General features: G+C 42.2%; 1 protein-coding gene across 2 annotated transcripts in view; it reads left to right on the top strand.

The window, feature by feature from the left end:
• The window catches only part of BANK1 (B cell scaffold protein with ankyrin repeats 1), a 418,472-nt gene that overhangs the window by 113,826 nt on the left and 280,352 nt on the right, over positions 1 to 24,294 (top strand). For both annotated transcript variants that reach the window (XM_083179030.1, XM_083179029.1), the window contains exon 6: positions 24,131 to 24,242. In XM_083179030.1, the coding sequence (XP_083035156.1) occupies positions 24,131 to 24,242 (112 nt within the window). The remainder of the gene's footprint in view (positions 1 to 24,130; positions 24,243 to 24,294) is intronic.

The following is a 24,294-nucleotide window of genomic DNA, read 5'->3' as shown; positions in this document are numbered from 1 at the left end:
ACCAAAAGACTGAGGGGCAGATTTATTAAACTTGGAGAAGAAATAAACTGGAGATAAAGCGGAGAAAAGGTAAAAGGAGATAAAGCACCAGCCAATAAACTCCCAACTGTCCTTTTCAAACACAGCTGATTGGCTGTGCTTTATCTCCTTTTACCTTTTCTCCGCTTTATCTCCAGTTTATCTCTTCTCCAAGCTTAATAAATCTGCCCCTAAATCAGGTACAAGAACGTATGGATAATTTCTAAATGTACACTTTTCACAAAAGACTATAAGGTAGCAGCTTCCACTACAATGGCAGCGGGGTGGTTATTCAAGACACTAGGTACTATCTACTGGGAGACAGCTCAGTGTCTGCAGAGTGACCCCTCAGTTCAATATACTTGAACTTAAAATACTTCTTGAAGGGGCTATTGAGTCGGGGGCAATATCAATGTAGAAATGTAACTTCTTATTTAATCCCTTTTCAGTTAACCCCACTTACTATCACCTTCCCAAGATTCATAAAACCACACATGCACCCCCTGGGCATCCCATTATTTCGGGTGTTGGGTCCCTCACCACTTATTTGTCTACATCCATCGATTCCTGTTTACAAAAGTTGGTTGTGACACTAAAATCTAATTTGAAAGATACCACACAATTCTGATGAATAAAGAGGAATGGAAATCTAATTACCGATTCCCCACTGTGATGTTGAATCACTATAATAGACAAACATCCCTTTTGGCACTAAAACATTTTTTGGGAATTGGATCTTGATTTGAAAGACAACACACAACAATTCATTCTTGATTTGGTTCCACTTCTTTTTTTTTCACAACTACTTCACATTTGATGGTGTTTTTTATTTACAGGTGCTTGGTACCACAATGGGCACCAGGTTCTCCCCCAGTTTTGCAGATCTATGTATGAGTCTCTTTGAGGAGGAGTTCATCTGGGGAGGCCCATATAGGACAAACCTGGTGCTCTATATGCGGTACATCGATTACCTATTTTTCATTTGTAATGGGGACACACAGTCAGTGACGAGTTTTCTTTCTCAACTGAACACCAATAACTTTGGTCTTAAGTTCACCAGCTCGTATGACACTCAACTTCCTCGATGTTGCCCTCCAGATTCATAATTATGTTGTTACCACTGTAATAATTTTTTGCACTATAATAGCTGCTACCATAGACCGTAGCTTAACAACATACAATTTATGAGGATAAAAAGAAACTGCTCGACAAATGAACAGTTTCTAGATCAAGCCAATGACCTCACGTTGTCCTTTAGGGAACAAGGTTACCCTGAATCTATACTAAAGAATGCCCTTAAAGAAGTTATTAAGATGAATAGGGAATCACTTTTGAGACCAAAATATTCCTCTGATTCTCAAACCTCCGTCTTTACTACCAATCCCAGCTTTTTTTTTCAAATTTAGCTCTAGTTCGAAAGAAATAAGTAACATCGTCAAAAGAAAGTTCCAAATTTTAAGACAGGATAAAGTGCTAGCTGATCTACTAGAGGAAGAACCCCAAATAGTGTATAAAAAGAACAACAGTGTTGGGAAATATTTGGCTCCTATCCACTTTAAATCTGAAACAACCAGAAAACACAGAAAATCACAAGAGCATACAAAGGGGCAGATTTATTAAGCTTGGAGAAGAGATAAACTGGAGATAAAGCGGAGAAAAGGTAAAAGGAGATAAAGCACCAGCCAATCAACTCCCAACTGTCTTTTTCAAACACAGCTGATTGGCTGGTGCTTTATCTCCTTTTACCTTTTCTCCGCTTTATCTCCAGTTTATCTCTCCTCCAAGCTTAATAAATCTGCCCCAAAATCTGGTTGTGTTCCTTGCGGCAGACACAGATGCATGACAAGCCCACACATCTTAGAGGGTGATCACTTCTCCTATTCTTCTCTAGGTACCAAACATAGGATCTCTGGGACACTGTCATGTTCAAACTCATATGTTATCTATTTAATCTTGTGCCATTGTGGTGTCCAGTATGTTGGTAGAACTACAAGAACACCTAACACCAGGTTCTTAGAACAAATTTATCCAACAAATTTCCATGCATAGTTTCTCAAGACATGTCAAATTGTGTCCTATTTGTATTCTAGAGCAGCTGAAATAGAGATGGTGGTCTCCACCAAAAGAGGGGGGGGGATATATATAACTTCCTATGGAAACATGAGGTCTATTGGATTTTTTTACTGGGCATGTTAGTACCCAAAGAGCTATATGAAAATGGGGAGCTCAATGATGTGTGATTCAAATTGTGGTTGTTAAATGCACCGGATGGTTTTACATGTGCGTTCAGGGATATATCATTTATTTTGAAATATAGGGGTAGATGTATGATGCAATGATAAGGGAGGAGTGATAAAGTGCCTGGTACTTTATCATTGGCCAATCAGCTCCTGACTGTTAAGTTACAGGCTGGGTTTAAAAAGGAACAGTTCGGCAGGGCCGAAACTAGGGTTTCTGGTGCCCGGGGCAAGACATTCATTTAGTGCCCCCCCCCCCCCCCCCCAAAAAAAATAAATAAATAAATATATATATATATATATATATATATATATATATATATATATACAGGGACAGTATAGGGCATGCTTTTTTTTTTTTTTGGTGGTTACAGTCCACAGACAGCAGAAGGGTCATATTATTACACCACCAAAAAGGACAATATATGCTCATATTATTACATAGATATACACTGTATTCTGAAATGAAATATATATTTAAAAATTATCCCTCAGTCATTGACTCTCTCTCTGAAGGTAAATTATTAACCAGTTGCTGACTGAGGATTGACTCAGTCAGCAGTTGGTTAATAATAATTTAGCTTGAGAGAGAGTCAATGACTGAGGGATAATTTATATTTCATTTCAGAATAAAACCCGGACCCCCAATTTCTCCCCCTGGACCAGGGCCTGGTCCTCAATTAATACTGTGCAGCCATCTGTATATTACCTTAGTTTGGAGAAATAACTTTTGGCACCCGCTGTCACACTTGAGTTGCTGGCACAGTGGCAGCACAGCCAGGGCTGCTCCGGACCAATCTCTGCGCAGCCAATCAATCAATGAATGCGCCCTGCTGCTCGAATGTGGCTAGGGCGGGGTGACGGGGAGAGGCCTGATGGTGCGCTGGCTAGTCCTGTGCGTGGGGTGCGGCGCGCTGTATTCCCGGACGCTGACGCTGTCCTGGCTCTCTGCCCAGGCAGGGCTGCCGCTGCTCCCCAAGTCCTCCTCCAGTCAGTCTGCGCCCGGCCTCCACCTCGAATGCGGCGATGGGGAAGGCCTGATGTGATGGTGCGCTGGCAGGCAGCAGCTGCGTAGTGCTGCCTCCTGCCTCGCCCAACTCCTGCGCAATGCCTTCCCGCGCGCGGGAAAGTACAGAACTACCCGCGCGCAGACTTTCTTTCCGGCGCCGGCTTGCTCTTCCTCGACTCCTCCTCCTGATGTACGTGTGGGCGGCGCATGCGTCATGACGTCACTCGCACAGCATCACAAGGAGGAGGAACCCGGCGGACATGTGAAAAAAAAAACTTTGAACGGTTTTGTGCCCTGCACGGTCAGTGACACTATTGCCCCCCCCCCCTCCAGCGCCCGGTGCGCATGACCCCCCAGCCCCCCCCCCCCCCTAGTTATGGCCCTGAGTTCGGAACTGGAAGGTGATAAAGTACCAGGCACTTTATCACTTCTCCTCCCTTATCATTGCTTCATACATCTACCCCACAGTCTCTATATCACTAGTATCCATTCTGCCGGTATACATGTGTGTATATGTAGTTGGTCACACTAAATTAACCATTACTGGTAAAATGTGCTTGATACCTGTCATGAGTAAAGACAACTATCATACAAAAGAACATAAATTATAAACACAATTAGTTGGACTTAATAGAGTGAAGAGTAACAAAGGACTGATGGATCATGTATCAGTATAGTAATATACTATAGCTCTGCCCCAGGGAAAGAAATCACTATGCCCCTTGGCCAACCAATTTGGAAATTTATATCAACCTGTTGTTTTATGGCTCTTGATGTTGGCCAAATACTACACTTTTACTATAGCTATGCTGATACTAACCTGGCAAAATATATAGTCTCCCCAATATTTTCCTAGTACTTAGATGTATGTATATGTCTTGTATAAATTTGAGGGTTTCAAACCTATGTCTGGGGTCCCATTCGTTGGAAGTCGTGACCCGGAATTGAATATCTCCTTAAATCTGAAGGGTGCTTTGTTTACCCAAAGTATTTAAATACTGTATTTGCTGGTGTATAAGACTACTTTTTTCCCCTGAAAAACAAGCCTCCAAGTGGGAGGGTCGTCTTATACGCCGGGTGCACTTATATAACAAACTCTATATTTTGAGTGGAAATGTTGGGGGGTTCGTCTTATACGCCAGCAAATACGGTAGTTATGTATTTAACAACTACACTACAGCTCCACAAACCCCATTTACAAAACTAAAATCCATTTATAAAAGAAAAAAAATATTAAATGACCAATAATCCACAAACCCTGAATGTAAAGAAGCATTGTTCAATGTTAATCTAATATTCCACTGACGCTTTGTTAAGAAGTGTTGAGGTAACACACCAATAATTTGCACAGAGCAGAAGCTGCTCCTACTCCTTTTGTACAGATCATGATGTGAGTTGATGCAGGTATATATAAACAAAAAATCAATTGGCCTAGCTATCAATTATCTGATTTTAAGTATATATTTTCAAATGACCTTATGTTAGTGATCCAAATAATTAACTTTTCATCATCTTTCTGAAACCAGTATAGTGACATGAAAGGTATTGTCCAGATGAAGATTTACAGATCAGGATTTAGGTTGTGATATCACAATAAGAACACAGTGCAGTATACAGAGCCAGAGTAAGGCTCAGGGTACTTAAGGGAGGTGTGTGTTTATGTGTGTGTGTGTGTGTGTGGGGGGGGGGGGTTAAGGACCAAATAAACATTCAGCTTGCATACTTCTAACACACACAAACACATCATACTGTACATACACCCAACGCACACACAGACATAGCATACATACACCCAACACATACAGGGGGTTATTCTGGTTGAGAGGCTCAGATGCAAATTCGCTTTCTTGCGAGTCAACCAGATCCCGCCTTGTGCATGATGGTACGCCAGACCACCATTTACATAAACATCCATTCGCATCCTGTGGGGGAACACCCACATCATTCGAGGGTTGCCAACCATCGAAAGATGTGGAACGTGTATGCATATATATGTGTGTGCATATTCTGAGGAAAGAGGGCGGGCAGCTGCCGGCCCTCGGCACCCACATCATCTGCTCATTAGCATGGGACCACACTGCATTCTCCTGGGAACGCCCATGAAAGACTCGGCGTTACCATATGCTAATGGACTGTCCTGCTGCCCCATGTCTCCCGCCCTCTGCCCACAAGGATTGGTCACCTTGGCCCCATGTACCCCGCCCTCTGCCCACAAGGATTGGTCACCTTGGCCGCACACACCCATCACATGCAAATGTGCAGAAATGCGCATGCACAAACAACAAACATCGGCCAAGTGCGAACGAACATGGCCCTGCAAATGGACCTAAAAAAGGTCCACACAGCATATACACATTAAACATACATACATACACAACATACATACATGCAAAACAAAAAGTGTGCATACATACACATATACATACACACACAGCATACCTACATATTCAGGTTGGTTTGCAAAAGCAAACTCCTTCATTAGTGGACAAAACCTTGTGCACTGCAGGTTTAACTCTGACTGCACGTGATACATCTGCCTACCAGCAGTGCACATAGTTTTGTCCATTAAAGGAATTTGCCTTTGCAAACCAACCTGAATTAGGCCCCTTATTTTTATCTAGTGTATGTGATTCCTTGTCACTTTTGTCATCCGAACAGGGACTCACAGCTGGACATTGCAAACTGCAGAAACCCTGGTAAAACAGTTATGAAATGGCAAAAAAATTTTGGATCCAAATTGTGCAACTGGCTTTGGAGCCAGAAAATGTTGTGATTGTGGTGTGTCCGTTTGTCTGGTTAGCCTGTTAAACCCTTCCAAATGTGTGCCTGTAGTGGAATAGCAGGGCAACATGGAGTTTATAATGGTTATGTAAGTGGCAGCCAGCCTTAAACCCTTCAGTGGCACTCCTGAGAATTTTCCGGGTTCTGCTCCAGTGCGCAGACTGGCAAAATTCTTGAAAGTGCCACTGCCTGCGCTCCCTCCCATCGCGCAGCACCGCACCACTGTAACCCCGAATCCAAGCAGCGCCACTGAACACAACATCAGCCGCTGCCCGGTCCTGCCTCCTTCCCCCCGGCTCTGTGCGGCGTGACCTTGTAAAGTCACGCCGCACACAGCCGGGTTGCCGGGGTCAGGTCCCGGCTGCGGCTGATGGCGCTGCCCGGGGATACAGTGGTGCGTTTTTTTTAGGGAGCACTCCCCTGAAAAATCTCTCCCAGTGGGGAGCACTCCCTAAAAAAAAACCATCACTGAAGGGGTTAAAGGGCCATCATATCATAAAAGATTGTATGCTGTTGTATTGTGTTTAAGTGGCCAGTGAAACAGGCAGGTGTGAGCTAAATCTGTGTTGTTAATCTGGCACATTATATTAAGCCCCTAAATTGGCCCAGAAAAGGGAAAAGCAGGGTACTATGGAGGAGGTAGTAAAAATGTTTGCTGAACTGGCAGGTGGGCAACAAAATCAGGTTCAGATGCTACATGATGGGCAGCAGGAGATGGCTGTAGGACACTAGCATCTGGCTGAAAAACAGCAATACACGGGCAGTAATCTCAAATTCAGATGTTGCATGAGGGGCAACAAACTCAGACTGAAAGACAGCAATCTCAGATTTATCTGCTGCATAAGGAGTTCAAGAAGTTGAGAAAAGGAGAGAAGCAGGAGAGAATACCAAACCTCACTCCAGATGAGGCATTCCTTTGCACATTAGAGCACACGGCCACCATTCCTCCGCAAATGGATTGCAGAAGAATGGTCTGACAGGCTGGCAACCTGTTTGACAGTGGAGATGTAAAAAGCCTATGTTGATATGACTCTGGCTGAGGCACACTTCTATCTTGACATTAAGAAGGCTATATTCAACAGTATTGGGGTTATGGGTCTATTAAAGCTGATATTTATATAACCAAAGAACAATAAGTGAAATGCGCAGTTTACGTACTTATTCCGTAACTTGCGTACCCTTTATTCCTAGCTACGTGCGAACAAAACATAGCGCAGCGTAGCGTACCTTTTCCATGTATTGTACACGCTGAATCAATAACAGTAATGGGAAATCCCTTTGCAGTACTTAGTCTCTAATCTGCGAATACCTTTTAAGGACAATGTCCGTAATATACGTTATCGCTAGATGCGAATAATAGACGAGACCACGATATAACAAGTGAGGAGATAGATTCTCCAAAATAGTGTATTTAGTCCCTAGCGGACAAAAGGGGATTACAGAAAGAAGAAAATACAGGATAACACGTGATACAATTATCTAACAATAATAAGTATACTTTAAAACACTAACAAAGGAACAGAAACAGATACAACTATAATCAGCCACATTACACAGAACAGGAATACAAATGTTACCGTCATGGAATAGCACAGCGCAGTCCGGTCGGAGCTCGCTATATTCAAATAGAACTATAGCCCGGGTCAATGGTGAGGGGATAACAGCAGTGCCAAAGTGCCCGAGCCAGCCCAGGGTTCGCTATCTTTATAGGGTCAAAAGGTGGAGGTCAAAGGCCATTCCTATTGGTCCAGTGTTCGAATGTCCAGTCCTCAGTGATTGGGGCGAAGTATTGCACCTGGTTTGGATTGGTGCAGGGGTCCTTTGTGTGTTGGCATCGTCGTCGGGGGTCGTAAACAGCAACAAGAACCGGTTATAACTGGATTCCTTTGTCTCACACAGTTTAGCAGAAATAGTCCTTGAAATATGGATTTTGTCCGTAATTATCGGACCATATGAGTTGCGAAGTTTTCGCAATGACCGGAGTGCTGCGCATAAGAAACGGAACATAACGATACTAAACATTATACAGACATAGTGCGTATTGCTGATTAAACTATGTGTAGTGCTCTAGACCTTTAATTAACTATATTTTATTTGGTGTAAGTATGGTATTATGAATTTATGTGTATTAGTATGGCTGCGCTTATGATCCACTTTGTTACACAGACTCGGGTATTTATACTTTATTTGCGCAACTCTGCGAACCAAAATGGCAGCCATACTATCCTAAAATGGCGTGTGTGCAACTCGACTTTAACAGGCCCCAGCAAAGGGTCAAGAATTTCATGTCTGGCGGCTGGATGCTTTTGAGCCTCCAATTATTCAGCTGGTCAAACTAGCCTAGGGCTGGCTAGGGCTTGGTTGCAGCAGGACAAAAACTATAAAACTCTGCAATGCAAATTGTGGATATAGTCGACAATAGGCCTTTCAGGCTCACCCCCAGACTTTTGAGGAGTTGGCAGGGGTGATTGAGCGGCACCTGAACCTGGTTGTCAACCTACCTAATGAATGTCGACCTAAAACTGGTCGAAGTAGAGTCTGAATACTGTTGGAGGGATCTAAGATTTCTTTACAATAATCAGGCTGAACAGTCAATTTTCAACTGCTCAGCCTTATAACCTTAGAATTAACCATCCAAGGCCTATTATCACTTAAAAAGCAGTCAGATTTACCCATGTGATATGTATGACATTTGTCAGAAATGATGAGCAAATATCCGGCACTTTCTGTAGTATGTACACGATCTGTCCAACATTTCTGCCTGACAATTAATTTAAAACTGTCACCTCTGACAGTCAGTAGGGCATATAATCGTTCACTGGAAATAAGATTTTATCAAGGCTCTTCATCTCAGAAAATCATGGATTGTGAGTCAAATCTTCCAGTTCTGTACCTAGCTTAACCTTTTCATAACTTTAGTAAAGCGGCAAGCTTCATAATTAGGATGATTCATTTATATTGCTTTACTATAAATGCACCGATCCTTATCTTAGCCTCTAAAAAAAATATCTGAAAAGTCTATATGGAATCTTGTTTGAATTGTATGCATCCTGTTTATTCTATGTGTGTGTTCTATTACTGTGTAAGATACTGTATTTTAGGTTCTGGGTTGCTCCTCACATGTTCCAATAATGTACATGTATACAGGAAGTCTATTGGATAATACCCCTATCAATATTAACAGCATTTCCATGGTCACATTTTGCTGCCATTACTAAACAAAACAACAATAAGCAAATAACTGAAATTACAATCCTGCCTTTCAAGGTGCAGCTGCAAAGTGCAGCTTCCCATAACTTTCAGAGGAACAGATACTTGATCTTATACATTTTTTCTATCTGTACCTTTAGTAGGTTTTACTCGTTACAATAGAATGGACATCTAGGGGAAATTTAATGGGTGCTGGATGGCTGACAGACAGTCGGGATTCCGACAGTCATTACACAGACGTCGGAATCCCGACTGTTAAAACCCAGACACTCGGGAACCCGACGGCCATCGGCTAATCTCCCTCGTGGAGGTCCATGACCATTACTGTGCCTGCAGCGTTGCAAGCGCAGTGAGATCGCAAAGGGCTTCATTGCGCTCTCCCCGCTGTCTAAGTCCGGGAAGTCAGGATCCCAACGTCGGACTAATGACTGTCGTAATTCCGACTGTCGGTGTGCTATACCACACAAAAAATTTAATAGGATGAGAGATTCAGAAAGTGAGAGATTTGGTAAGAAATCTTCAAGTTTTTTAAAGCAGCAATCCTTTACACTACAAAACATGTGCTGACAACAATAGTTGAACTGGTCACCAACAGAAAAATCCAGTCATTTAGCAAGGGATGACAAGACACAATGGGGCAGATGTATTATAGCAGCGCTTATCGCGCCGCTATAATACTTCCTGCTTCGCCTCAGGAGGCGAAGCAGGAGGGGAGACCGACAAGATGTATTAACATCTTGTCTGCCGAAGTGGGGGAGCGCTAACTCCCCCCTCCGGCGATGTCCCCTCCTGGAGATAGCGCATCAGTTTACACTGATGCGCTGTCTCCTGTCCCCCGGCCGGCTGCACTGGGCATGCGCGGGATCTCGCTACTCACAGCTGACAGCAGGGACAGCGCTGTCCCTGCTGTTTAGATAGGGCTTCACCAGCCTGATGCGCCTTCTCCCCCATAACGACCCTTCATACATCTGCCCCATTGTTTGGACAGTATAAACACATGTGGAAGGCCCATAAAATGTGACTGATGTAATACTGGTTGCTCAGATTACATGCACAATTTATGGCTGTATCTTATATTTAGCACATATTAGACCTCTGGTGCTTCGCTTTTTGAATGGCTTGTAATGGGCATTCACTTGTAAAGTTAGGATAGTAAGGGTGCGTGTTAGTTGATACAAACCTTAATGACATGGGCCAATAGCCACTTAGCTGTTTTAGTGTTTTTCATTTTTGCAAAAAAAAAAATAGCCCGAAAATGACGGTCCGGCAAAAAATACAAAAATACCTTTTTTTGTAAAAAAAATTATTACAGCTAATAGGTTAAATACATGGAATTTGCTTAGCTCAAGACACCGCTTACTTACATTAAGTACTCTGGGGCAGATGTACTAAGCCTTGGACAGTGAAAAAGTACCAACTAGCCAGCTCCTAACTGGCATTTTATAAAACCTAGCCTATAACATGGCAATTAGAAACTGATTGGTGTGTACTTTATGGACCTTATTCGCTCTGTTCACAGCAGCTGCTCATTTGCATTTATGCGCATGTGCTTATGTCGGGTGCGTGTGGCCATGGCGAACAAGATTGCGCCGCTTCTTCGCACCCAAGATTGCAGGTGTGGGTCAGCATTGGTTAGTCACACCCATGGGAACCCCCAGTGTTTTATGGGAAAACTCTGGGCGTTCCCATGGAAAACACTTGGTGACGTGGGCACCGGGGAGGTGCAGCTGACATCACTGGATCTAAGTTTACCTCAGAGTAACCATAGATGTGCATGGGCCTTCGACATCATTTGATAGTCGGTGACCATTAAATGATGTGGGTGTTCCCCCACATCCTGCAAATGGATGTTTATGTAAAACATCCATATGCAGTCTCAGCGAACATACGCAGCATCGGCATTCGCAGGGCGGCATCTTGCAAAGCTGCAAATTCGCAGCCTAAAGAATCAACCAGAATAACCGACTATCACTGCATACAGTATCATTCTTCAAAGCCTATCATTTCATTAAAGTCATTTAAGTGTAAGTCTTGAGACAATTTTATTTATATAAAATTGACAAAAACATTCACAAGATTTAAAAACAACTGTCTGATCCAATCAAGAGTTATTTGGATGTGGTAGACATTTATTCAGATAGAAGGGTCAATTTGTCATCAGCAAGAAGGAAGCATATTACCTAATGTAATTACAGAAGTGGCAACCTACTCTGACTATGCTTTATACCTTGTGGGTACCAGAGTTAAGCCAAATACTCATTACATGATTTTTTTAAATATATCACTCAGAAGGGCCCCTATGAGCAATATCATTTAAAAAAAAAAAGGTGTAGTGTGAATCCTTAATATTGTTGCGCGCATTGTTCAAACACATCGTTGATGAGTGCTCATATCGGCAGGGCTGCTGATTGGGTAGTGTGTACAAGTCCTTAAAATAAATATGGCCTCCTTTAATTTATTTAAACTAATATTTGTCTCTTCAATTAATAAAGAATACATGTGTCCTGATTTGTAGAGATGTCCGTCCCAGTTATATGTAATTTCCCTTGCCATATGCGTAAGAGTAGAAGCCTCTAATGCAGTGGTTCCCAAACTGTGTGCCGTGGCACCCTATGGGGCCTTGGGACCCTTGCAGCCTTGGGTTGGTGGTCCAGGACCAATTCATATTCATTATTGGCAATGTAATGGGCAAAACCAGTTCCTGTGGCTGCCAATCATAAGTGATGTGGACAAACATATGCAAATCTTGTCCCTCACTGCATATATAATTATAAACCTAAAGATGCTACAGTATATAAACACAATTTATTTAATTTCTCCATAAAATACTTTTGGCCTAGGGGTGCTGTGGATAAAATTCTGATACTATCAGGTGCTGTGATTCTATAAAGTTTGGGAACCACTGCTCTAATGCAAGAGCCAATAACCCTTTTGTATTTTTTCAGGGCACTTTATCTCTTCAGAAGGGCTAAGCACGCCCGCTGAGGCACACAGGCCCGCTATGATGTCACAACAACCCCTGTATGTCACAGTCATGCTCATGCTTTGTAACAATGTTTGTATGTACTGTAAGATGTGGCCTAATGATACAATCACACTAACCTTTAGTCATGGATGGAACAATGATGCGTACTCTGGATAAGGGTATACATCCACTAAAATTAAATAATCTTACAGTGTGCTTGTTTGGTTTTTCATTAAGAGTTTAAGACACAAAATGTCATAAAGCAATTGAGCTTTTACCGGGAGGTCCTGTACTAAAGTAAAAGGTCACTGAGAATGCTGACGAGTCTTCTTGCTCATGGCAGTACAATCAAATCATGAATATGTCTTTGCACAGTGAAAAGGTAGAAAATAATGATAAGGGAAGAGAAATCAGTTCTTGTCCTTTCCGTTGTCTTGGACAAGTCACTCAAGTGATCACACTTGACATTTCTATTTTAGCTGGAGTAAAAAGTAATTTAACTTACTTGTATTGAGTTGTTGTTACATTCTAGCACAGTTATATACATTTTTGGCAGCGTCAGGCTTTTGCAGTATGTTGGCAATCAGTTTGCACATGTGCTGATTTTAAACCAGACATGCACATTAGGAAAGCCCCAGTCTAGCCCCAGTCCCAGCATCAGTCGGTCAAAAGAAGTCAGAACAGATCTTAAGAGATGTGGGACACGATTCCAGGTCATCCATAGCAGTTCACATTATCACAGATGTTAGTTGGCTCAGATGTACTTAGAAGCAGAGCAGAGGAAAACAATGGCGAGGGATCTCCAAAGATCCCTTGTTTTCTCAGAAAAGTGTAGGAAAGCCTAATGATGGTATTAGTATAGTGCTTCTTCTGAAAAGTTTTTACCATTACAGCATGTTAAATGCCGATTGATTTCCTATTTGAGGTACAGTCGGAATTCATAACGGGGGTCAATTTTAGTGCATGGAGGAAATTTTGTTCAAATATCCATCAAAAATCCTTACATTCAGTAAAGGGATTCAATGAAAAGAGTCCAAAATATCTGTTTTGTATAACAGTTCTACTTATTAATTTCAATAAAGAAATGAAACACAGTAGCGCTATCTATATATATCAAAATAAAACTTCAGAGTGAAAACTCCGTTATTCTGGTAATTATGTCAGTCAGAACCAGAATAATAGAGTTCTCCGCATGAAGTTTTATTTTGATATATAGATAGCGTTATTTTGTGTGTTTCATTTTTAATTGGTATTAAAAATATGGTTTGGTAGTCCTGTTAACACATGTGTCAGCTGCAGTCCGGAGGCACAGTCAGGGATGGATCCATGAGAAAATGACATGGGGCACCATGATATGTGATAGGATGAAAGGGGGAGGGGGTGTTAGTCGTGCCAGTGTGCCCGCTCAGAGAGTGGAGAGAGAGAGAGAGAGAGGAGGAGAGCAGAGAGAGGGCGGAAATGGGATTATAAATAGGCCCTGGCATTTAAAGTACACAGACCCACCTTGGTGTCAAAAGTGAAGGATGTAGCTTTGGGGCACGCGCTCCTGAAAAGGGGGTGTGGCCACTCAAAAGGGGGCATGTTGTTGAGTGTAGTGTACCACACCATATACCACTTCTACACATTATGCAACAAAATAGTAGACCCCATTATACTTACCCCTTACACATGATGCCACATGGAATGAGCCAAAATTCACATAATGCCACCTGGATTGTGCCAAAATTCACATAATGCCACACGGATTACGCCAAAATTCACAAAATGACACACGGATTGAGCCAAAATTCACATAATGACACACAGATTGAGGCAAAATTCACATAATGCTACATGAATTGAGCAAAAACTCACATAATACTACATAGATTGAGGCAAAATTCCCAATAAATTCCATAAACAGAGACATTGCGCACATTGTGCACACCGCTAGGCAGAAGTGAGAGCCAATGACCCCCTTGTCGTTTCTGACATTTTTTTTTACCCCAGAGACCACCGCCAGGCATGCAGGGCCGCTCACAGTAATTAGAGACCAGCGCCACCGGGAAGAACTTTAAGCATTTACAGCAGTGCATAACGCCAGGGGCCTGCCTGGCTGTATTCAGAGAGCTGCACGTCCTGGCTATTTGAAATCTTGCACTGCTGCCTTTCTGGGTCTCAGGAGCAGCAGTGGTGGCTCCTGATTGGCTGCCGGACCCGGCAGGCGATAGCGTGAGATTTCAAATAGACGCGAGCCGGGACGTACACCACTCTAAAAACAGCCATGCAGCCCCCAGCTCTCTGTCCGGCTGTCAAAGCTTACATTTCTTTTTGGCGCCGGCTGTCTCCCCGTTACCACGATCGTCCCTGTATGCCCGGCAGCGGTCTCCGGGGTTCAAAAAAATGTCAGAAATGACAGGAGGGAGAACATGCCTGTGTGCCCCCTCTAAATCTGACACTGGGAGCAGTTATACTTTCTCATTGAAATTTGTTTTGTATTAGTATTAATTGCTTCAATGAGTATTTTCCTTAGTTTGGCTAAGTTTGCACATATTGCAAATAGTTCATAAAATAAAGACAGGGATGGATGGGCCTTATTCTGGTTGATTTTCAAAATCAAACACCTTTCATGGACTAAACCATGTGCACTGCAGGTGGGGCACATGTAACATATGCAGAGAGTTAAGGCCCATACACACTTAAATTTTTTCATTTCAAAAGCTTTTGCCAAAATGTCTGAAAGAAAAATCTTTCACCAAAGTAGTGCGTACACACTGAGCTATTTTCCCCAAAGAGTGAGAAATTTTCAGGCGGCGAAAGACTTTGATGGAAATCTTTAATTATAAAAGAATATTTACATACTGGGCGGGGTTTGTATTCCAAGGGAGGGAGCAGGGACCCTTTAATTTCAGTGCATTTCTGTTATTGGGGCCTGATTCAGAACTGATCGCTGGGCTGGGTATATTCGGAGCCCAGCGATCAGGTAAATGCCGCCCGGACGTTACCGCCATAATACATATTGGTGGGCAGTGGCTGCAGTAAGGCATACAGCTGAAAATCGCTCAAAATGCTAAAATTAGCGTTTTTCCGCTGAAAATCATCTAGTGTGTATGGGCCTTTAGATTTGGGTGGAGTGTGTTTAAACTTATATCTATATTGCAGTGTGAAAATAAAGCAGCCAGTATTTACTCTGCATTGAAACAAAATAACTCACACAAATCTAACTCTCTCACATCTGCCCCACCTGCAGTGCAGCATAGTTTTGTCCATTAATGAAAGAGTTTGCTTTGGCAAACCAAACAGAATCATGCCTGAGTGAGCATCGGTGTAAAAGGGGTACTGAAAAAAAAACCCAGGTCCATTTTCCCAGGTCACTGGGTGGTGGATCCGGTGTACTACATTGGAAAAGCGGCGCTGGGAGATCCTCTCATCTCCAAGTGCCGGCCCAGGACCCGCCCCGGTGACGTCACTCCCCCGGCATTGTGTTGAGAGGCTTTAGCCAGTTCAAAGAGGTATTACTTTCACAATCCTTGTCACCTGGCTGGTAGGATCAACAGCATTTTTAAGGAGATATGATCTAGTCATTAAGCGGAAGAAAGCATACAGGACAAGCACCGCAATCATAGAGTGACAATAAAACTGTAAATTAGCAGTGTGGTTCCCACCATCAACAGTTTACAGCCACCCAGCCCTAATAATTTAACTTGTGAAGTAATGAATGGAGTTTACTTCAGAGTTGTACCGTTACTTGGTGTCCCAATTTAGCCCTGTGTCTGATGGTGGGGGGTTTGCACATGTGTGAATATGGACATACCCCAGGAGTGCAAACCTCCAAGTTTTACCCACTCATTCCAAAGGGGGCGGATGAGGTTGGATAGGGTGCTAGAGCAGGGGGAACACCCAGCGTTTTTTAGGCATCACCATGAAAATATAGATATATTGATAGTAGAGTAACATGACGCTTATTATAGAGGATCTGCCTGATCTGCACCGTACGAGCTCTCCCAAAAAGAGCCCCAAAATAAACAATGGTAGGAAATACTGGGTGGTGCTGAATTCTAAGCGCTCCCCCTTGTTTGAAAAAAAAAAAAGGATTTTAATTAGACTTCCCTTTTCAATCCTGTTGTGGACCTCTTCAGATTCTCCTAAGTGCATGCAGAAAAGACATTGCAGAAATGTGAAGGATAGTTTTCAATTTTAAAACAAGGATTTTTTGCAGCATACTGTTTCTTATAAATATTGATGTTAGATCATACCGAACTCACATAATCAATAGATTATGGAACACACATCTAGGTTTCTTTAAAATATTTGACAATGGCGTACCGGTACTCACGATTAATCATGGAATGTAAAACACATCAGGGTTTCTTTCTCCTTTAAATTATTTTATTGGTCGATAAAATGTATCACTTTAAAACTTAAAACAAAGGGTTTGAAAGGCAGCAGGTGAAATGAGGTCCAAACAAAAAATATAGTTGGGTCAAATCCGGATATCACCCAAAGTAAAGATCACAAGATCAACACTGCACCCAATACCTCTCTCTCCCAATTTAAACACACTGGGTCTGCATCAACATGTTTTGAGAGATGACCTCTCTTCCTCAGGATATCAGACCAGTGTGTGGAGTAGTCTTTTTATTGTTTAACTTCCGTTTCCGGGTGATGTGACCCGGAAGTGTAAGGTCCGTTTTTTTAAAAATCTTTTAAAGTCATCTAAAAAAAAATTAATTTTGTTATAAAGCGGCTAGTTATCATACACCAGTCAATCATCTCCTATCTGTAATTTTGCAAATCAGCTTTATCACTACACCAGGCTTAATAAATCTGCCCCACAGTCACTGCGGAGGTACTTTCTGAACTACCTGTATTATTCAAGAATAGTTATTTAGATTAGTAATACAAAGTCCTTGATTTAAACTAATGTAAAAATGTATTTTCTAATTGGAAAAAAGTTCCAAAGGCTCTAAAGTTCCATATGAAAAACTTGTTTGAATTGTTTGTATGTTTTTTATATAAGTTAATGTCCACTCTTTCTCCAGCCACTCTAGGTTCTCATAGAAGGCAGTTTTTGTCCTGAGAACAATCTTATTGCCATCAATATTTCAATTTTCCTTTTAGTATTAATATAGTTTGGAATCTCTTAATAGGGTGTGTTTTACCATTGTAAATTTCAGAAAAAAAGTTTGACAGTTTTACTATAAACATAACACTAATAAAACAAGTAAGTAGAACTTACACTTCTGCTTTTACTGTTTTCAGAGGAAAAACTACTCATATGCAAATTAAAATGAGTTTCTATTTTTAAGTATGTTTTACTTCCAAATACATTTACAGTAAAAGAGCAAAATTAATGAACATGCACTTTACCTTCCGCTTATATAATCACATTTAAACATTATATAACTGAGTTGTGAATGTTACGATTGAACAAAAGACCGCTGCTGACATCAGTAATAAAGCTGGCAACACATACAGGGCCTGATTCTGGTTCACTTGCAAAAGAAGATTATCTCTTTAATGGATTAAACCATATGCACTGCGGGGGGGGGGGGGGGAATGTTACATGTGCAGAGATTTAGATTTGGGTGTTATTTTGTTTCTATGCAGGCTAAATACTGGCTGCTTTATTTTTACATTGCAAAATAGATATCAATTTGAAGTACAATCCCTACCCAAATCTATCGCTCTCTCTCTACACATGTTACATCTGCCCCACCTGCACTACACATGGTTTTGTCCATTAGAGAGTTTGCTTTTGCGAATTAACCAGAATCAAGCCAACAATATGGGAACTGGTGATTTAGCCAGATCTCATATATAATCCTTTCACACCCTCCTGACCCTTGGCCAACATTGCTGTGTGACCATTTACAGCCCATTAGGAACCTTTGCAATCTGGCAAATTATTATACAATAGGTAGCACCTATCCTTCTGTATCAGTGCCTAAGGGGCAGATTTATTAAGCTTGGAGAAGAGATAAACTGGAGATAAAGCGGAGAAAAGGTAAAAGGAGATAAAGCACCAGCCAATCAACTCCCAACTGTCTTTTTCAAACTTAGCTGATTGGCTGTGCTTTATCTCCTTTTACCTTTTCTCTGCTTTATCTACAGTTTATCTCTTCTCCAAGCTTAATAAATCTGCCCCTATGTCCCTATAGATTATAAGCCTGTGAGAAGGGCATTCATGCTTCTATGTCTGTCTGTTATTACCCAGTTTTGTTCTATTACTGTTCCAACTGTGTAAAGTGTAAGGGAATATGCTGTGCTATATAATGGGTCCTACACATGGGGTGACTGCTGAGTGATCTGAGCAACGCTAGATCGCTCAGCACAGTGATGTGTCAGTGATGTGTGCTGATTGATCTGTCAGGGCCAGTGTTCTCCGGTGAGAAAACTGGCCCTGACTTGGTTTATCCTTCATAAAGGATCTTAATCACCCAGCAGTGTCGGAACTTACGAGTGGTTGGCCCAGGTGCAAAATTACATTTTTGGGCCCTCCTATTCCCTTCCAACCCAAGTTCACAATATGCCACTCAGCAGTGGGCGTCAGAAGTGGGCCCCTTAGTCTTCAGGGGCCCCGGTGCAATGCACCTGCTGCACCAATGGTAGTTCCGCCTCTGTCACCCATTGATAACGGCACACAGGGCCGCGCATCGCTATCGCTATGGCTCTACAAACAGAGAGATGCAGGGTCATTTTCTAAGCGATCTTGTCAGATCATTTAGAAAGCTGAAATTGCCCTGTGTGGGGACCACATAATAGACTGTTAATAATTAAACAAATCATTACATTTGTTTATAAGTTGAACATTAAAACATGAACTCTCACAGGCTCCCTTTGCATGGCACGATTCGGGCAAGGAGGCCTTCTCTGCTCTGTATCACACACCACTGTGTTACTATTGCCAATCGATGTCCACGTGGATAGTAGCAGTAACCAAAGGGGTCCCCATAATCTGAACTTGAGCGTAAATTACCAATTTTACCAGACACATACAAGGTTGAGTTGAGGAGATAGGCCTCAACAACTGGATTGTAAAGGGTCTTCAACTGTTCAGTAGAAAACAGTATACACATATCAATAGCCTCACCTATTTTCCTTAAAAAAGTGAGCAAGGTCCGTGGTCAGTGTTGCAAGTAAGGGGGTACGGCGTGGTACGGAGTACCTGTAAGAAATATGTTGCAGGTACGCAGTACCACTTACCCCACTGTCAATTCTATTTTTATTTTAAGTCTAAATATAATGCATCCGCAGCCCCCCACCCAGCATTATGATTGGTGCTGTATGCAGCTACCAGCTACTGCTGATTTAGCCTGTCACACTGACAGGCATCAGCGGAGCCAACGGCATGAAGAGCAGGCTCCACAGTTGTAAGCACAAGCTGCCCGGCTCTCCCCCAAGCAAGAGCCAACCCACCCCCAGTCATTCCCTGTTTCTCATTCCCTGTCTCCTGATGCCATTTAGTCACTCTTCTAGCTTTGTGTGACCACGCCCCCTCATGACACATAGCCACGCCCATTTTTGGTGGAGGCTATCAGTACCACCAAGAAAAAAATTCTACTTGCACCACTGTCCATGGTGTCATTACAGCAATGTGGGGTGCTGCACCCAGGTGTCTCCGAGCAAGGGGTGACACCAAGGTGGCAGCTCCTGCTCAGCGATGGAAGCCAGGTACTCTTCTGTAATGTTACGTGCAGCATTCTGCTCCAGTTACAGTGCCATCGCTGCCAACAGTCTCCAGGAGTAGCCTGCATCTTCCAAATCCCTGGAGTGAGAAAAATAGGGATATGGACGTTAGGCTGTGCCCCTTTCCATGAGGAAACACCCCTCCAAATAGCCATGCCTAAGGTACCTGCAGCAGCTTCTGATTCCTTACTGTCCTACTCGATTACTACGATCCACTGAAGAAGGACTACTAAAAGTGCCCAGAATTTCCCTGAATTCATCTGGGGGTTGAGCTTTCAACTTTGTTGCTCCAACTCTATGGAACTCTCTTCCTCGCACAGTGCGAGAAGCCCCCACTGTAGAATCCTTTAAAAATAGACTAAAGACGTACTTATTTACTCAAGCATTTCGCTGACATCCACTGTTAAGCTTGTTTTCTATTTTGAGCTGTAAAGACAATGGTAAAGCACTTTGATTCCTATTGGGAGAAAAGCGCTATATAAGTATTATTATTATTATTACTATTATTATGCCTCACACCCCTCCCAAAAGCCATGCCCCCACACGGCATGTGTGTACCCAACTTAAGTGTGATGAGACTAGTAAGATTTACTCATAGTAATACCAGGAGCTTCAGTTCAAATTAATTTGCAACACTTGTGTCTATACAATTGTTCCTGGTATAAGGTTATTCAAAGAGTTAATTGATTCCCAGCTGCTTGGACCATTTATTTAGGAGCAAAATATTCTTATCATATCCTAAAGAAACAGTCAGACCAGCAAGACTTGTTATTACCCAGTATAATCAAGGGCGTAACTACCATATGTGCAAGGGGTGCAGCTGCTTTGGGGCCCAGAGCTGAAGGGGGCCCACCTGTACAGTCTAAGTTATATGTGCTATATACATTTATTACCATCAGTTGCTAAATAGAGGGCACTTACAAAGTGTTGATATGGGGCCTACGAGTGTCTAGTTATGCCCCTGCCAGTATTGAAAGTTGATCCATCTCTCTAAGGAACCTTTGATTTGTATAATGAAAGTTATGGGGCCACTGTGTTAGCAGCATAATATTGATTGGAGGCTACATTGTTGAATCCAGAGTGTTTTGAAGCACCACTTCTATAATTAAGAAACTTGTATCCATTTTATATTTTTCTATGGTATTTTGACTTGCTTCCCTAGTTTATGTGCTTGTTTATCTTTCCTCTTATTCTTTAAAACTATGGCTCTATTTTATGTTTGTGGTTAACCAGTCTCTGTTTTAAGCCTGCATTCACTGGAACTGGCACTTGCGGTCTGATTCAGAATTGTTCGCTAGGCTGCATATACAGGCAACCCAGCAAATAGGTCAGCGCCGATGGCAAGTGAGGGGATGTATACAAGAAGAATACACCCCCTTGCATGTGGCTAAAGAGGACAGAAATCATTCGATGGTCACGACCATCAAATTATTTCTCTCCATTTCGGTAATAAAATTCAGTCAGAACTGACTTTTAATTCCTTCCGAGATTGCCGAAAAGGGGGCAGTCACCCCACCCACCCCAAACAGACATCAGCCCACCTGCATTTCCAGGGGAATGCTTGGCGTTTTCATGGGGACGCCCATGTCTGACCCATGTCTGACCCCGCCCCCACCTCTAGAGTGATTAACTCAGTAGCTAACATCACCGCATGTCAGCTGCCCGCCCACTTCCTGCTGAATGTCCACGCATATCTAAGGTAACATGAGAGTAACCTTAGATGTACTTGGTCCTTCCACATTATTCGATGGTCGGCGACCATCGAAGGATGTGGGTGTACCCCTACAGCCTGTGAATGGATGTTTATCCATTCGCAGCCCATGCTAGCGTACACGGCGTGTGAGGGGGCGGACGTACCGGCATTGGGCGGGCAGCATCTGGTGGACTTGCAGGGCTGCGAATTCGCAACTTTGTGAATCAACCAGAATAACCCCTAAATTTCTTAATCTGTATTTAATCTGAATAGGAATATATTTGAAGTTCAACAGCTACGCTGTACAGGGATAAGTGGGTCATGCTGGGGTGCCAGTAGAGACAATTACACAAACATTGTTAAATATAATATTTTTTTAAATGACTTTTTTTCACAAAAATCTAAGAAATAAATGTTTTACGGTTTCTCTTCTTTATTTTCATACTTAATATACATAGTTTTTATGGATCATGAAGTCTTAAGTGGTGTACCTTGTATTACAGCCAACCAGTGGTGAGCAAACTGGTCCTCGAGATCTAACAGTTCATGTTTTCTCGATCAACGGTGGATCTGTAGAATTTGTTGATTGGGAAACAATGCAGCAGCTGTTTGGAAATGCCAGTAATGGTGTATACACAGTCCACACAGTGAGATTCCTTTGCTATTCAACTAAGATTTGAGTGCTATGCAATTTTTGATAACTGTGCTATACACATACAATTCATTCTGTCTACATTCCATTTGCAATATATAGTCATTGCTGCACTGCCTATTTGGCTTTTCAATTTCAGCTGAACGGGAACGCGCATCTGCATCGAATCGGAAGTGAAAGCTTAAAACCATGCTCTATCTCCATTAAATGTCTATATAGTCAAAATTGAATGGTAAATATTACTGTGTGTGCCTTTAGACAACACCTGTGCATTAGTTGGGTGGTCTGGAAAATGGGAACTGTTGGAAGATCACAAGGACCGGTTTGGCCAGCCCAGCAGTAACCCTTGTGCCAGAAAGTGAAATTGTAATTTCCCTTTTGGGAATCAAACAGTAGAAATACATTTTAAATGAAATGTTAACTTTGTTAATCAGGTGTTTGTCTCATGCAACAGTTTTATTTATAGTGTCTGATTCATAAAGCTAAAAAAATAAGATTGTTTATGTCACCTTATTTATCCAGTTATTCTTAAAATGAAATTTTTTTTAAAATGTAATACAGTAGAAAGAAAACATTCTTTGATTTGTCAAATTGGCCAGCAATATGCAAATAATAATTTAAATACCGTATAAAAATGTATTTAACATATGTTAATATTTTATAATGAAGCTAGCCCCAGTCAAATCAATTAAAACAATTAAATAAAATGGATGGTAGTATGTAACATTTGGTCCCTATACATATTTGAACACTTGTATCCTAGAAATGTGTGAGCTGTCTAGGGACTGTCTATACTATATATATATATATATATATATATATATATATATATATATATATATATATATATATATATATATATATATATATATATATATAATTGCACAAAAGTGGAGATGTATCATGTACTAAACCTTGGCAAGCAATGAAGTACCAACCAATCAGCTTCTTACTTTCATTTTACAGGCTGTGGAAGTCATTCTGGTTGACTCACAAAGCTTTATAAACGCAACCCTACCCACCGAAATGATTTCTAAATCATTCGTAAATCTAAGTCACTCTCACATCCTATGGGCGTGAAGCATGCCCACCACCCCTCGCCCCTTCCTGCACTGCTCCACGTGAACGGGCTGGCGACTATTCAAGTGCATGCGCAGGAGCAAAGCATTACTCCCCTGTGCGAACGCAGGGGAGCATGTCAACCAGAAATGACCTCTTGTGTTGGAAGATGACAAATAGGAGCTGACAGTTTGGTACTTTATCTCTATTCACTTAGGGCGGGATGTTCTAACATAAGCACCCCAGCTCCGCCCCCTTCGCCGCCCATCACATTCATAATTATCGCATATGCACTAACATATGCGATAATTATGGCAAAGGACAGCTCTTGCGTTAAGAGCTGTCCTTTGCAGTGGGAGACAGCGGGACCCACAGGTACCCGGCGGCTCCCCCCTCCCTCCCTTACCTGGCGCAGCAGCACCCAGAAGAGGATTACAGTGCAGGGAGGAGGAGGTCACAGGCCTGGGCAGCACAGCTCTATGCTGCCCAGACACAGGTGAGGGGGATCGATGCGGGGTGGCTGGGGTCGGTGCGAGGTGGCGGTGGGTAGCGGTAGAAGCCCATAGGCTTCTATGGGGCATTGCTAGATTTTTCTGGCTATGCCCCCCATCACGATAACCCGATAGGGGGGGGGGGATGCTTAGAGCATCCCAAAATGCGGTAAAAACCCTGATAACGGGGTTTTTACAGCATTTTTAGTTTAGAGAATCTCCCCCTTAATCAGTCTACAAGCTTAAGTACATCTCACCACATTGTATGTGAGATAACTATACGTAGGAGAGGTGTGAGATGAAGGTGATGGAAAGTTGCAATGAATGCTGTAATTTGTTCATTTCAGGCATTTAATATTTACAACATGGAGGAACTTGATAAAGTGCTGGTGAAATCACTGCAGGACAAGATTGCATCTTGTGAAATTGATCTTCTGGAAATGAACCAGCATACCATAAGTAAGTACAACAGGCATTTCTTCTCTCATATTTTTATTCTGATGTTATTGAA

Source organism: Crinia signifera, chromosome 1, assembly GCF_055691185.1.
Source record: "Crinia signifera chromosome 1, ASM5569118v1, whole genome shotgun sequence".
NCBI classification, from domain to species: Eukaryota; Metazoa; Chordata; class Amphibia; order Anura; family Myobatrachidae; genus Crinia; species Crinia signifera.
The sequence above is the reverse complement of the archived record's forward strand: the minus strand, read 5'-3'. Positions and strand labels throughout refer to the sequence as shown.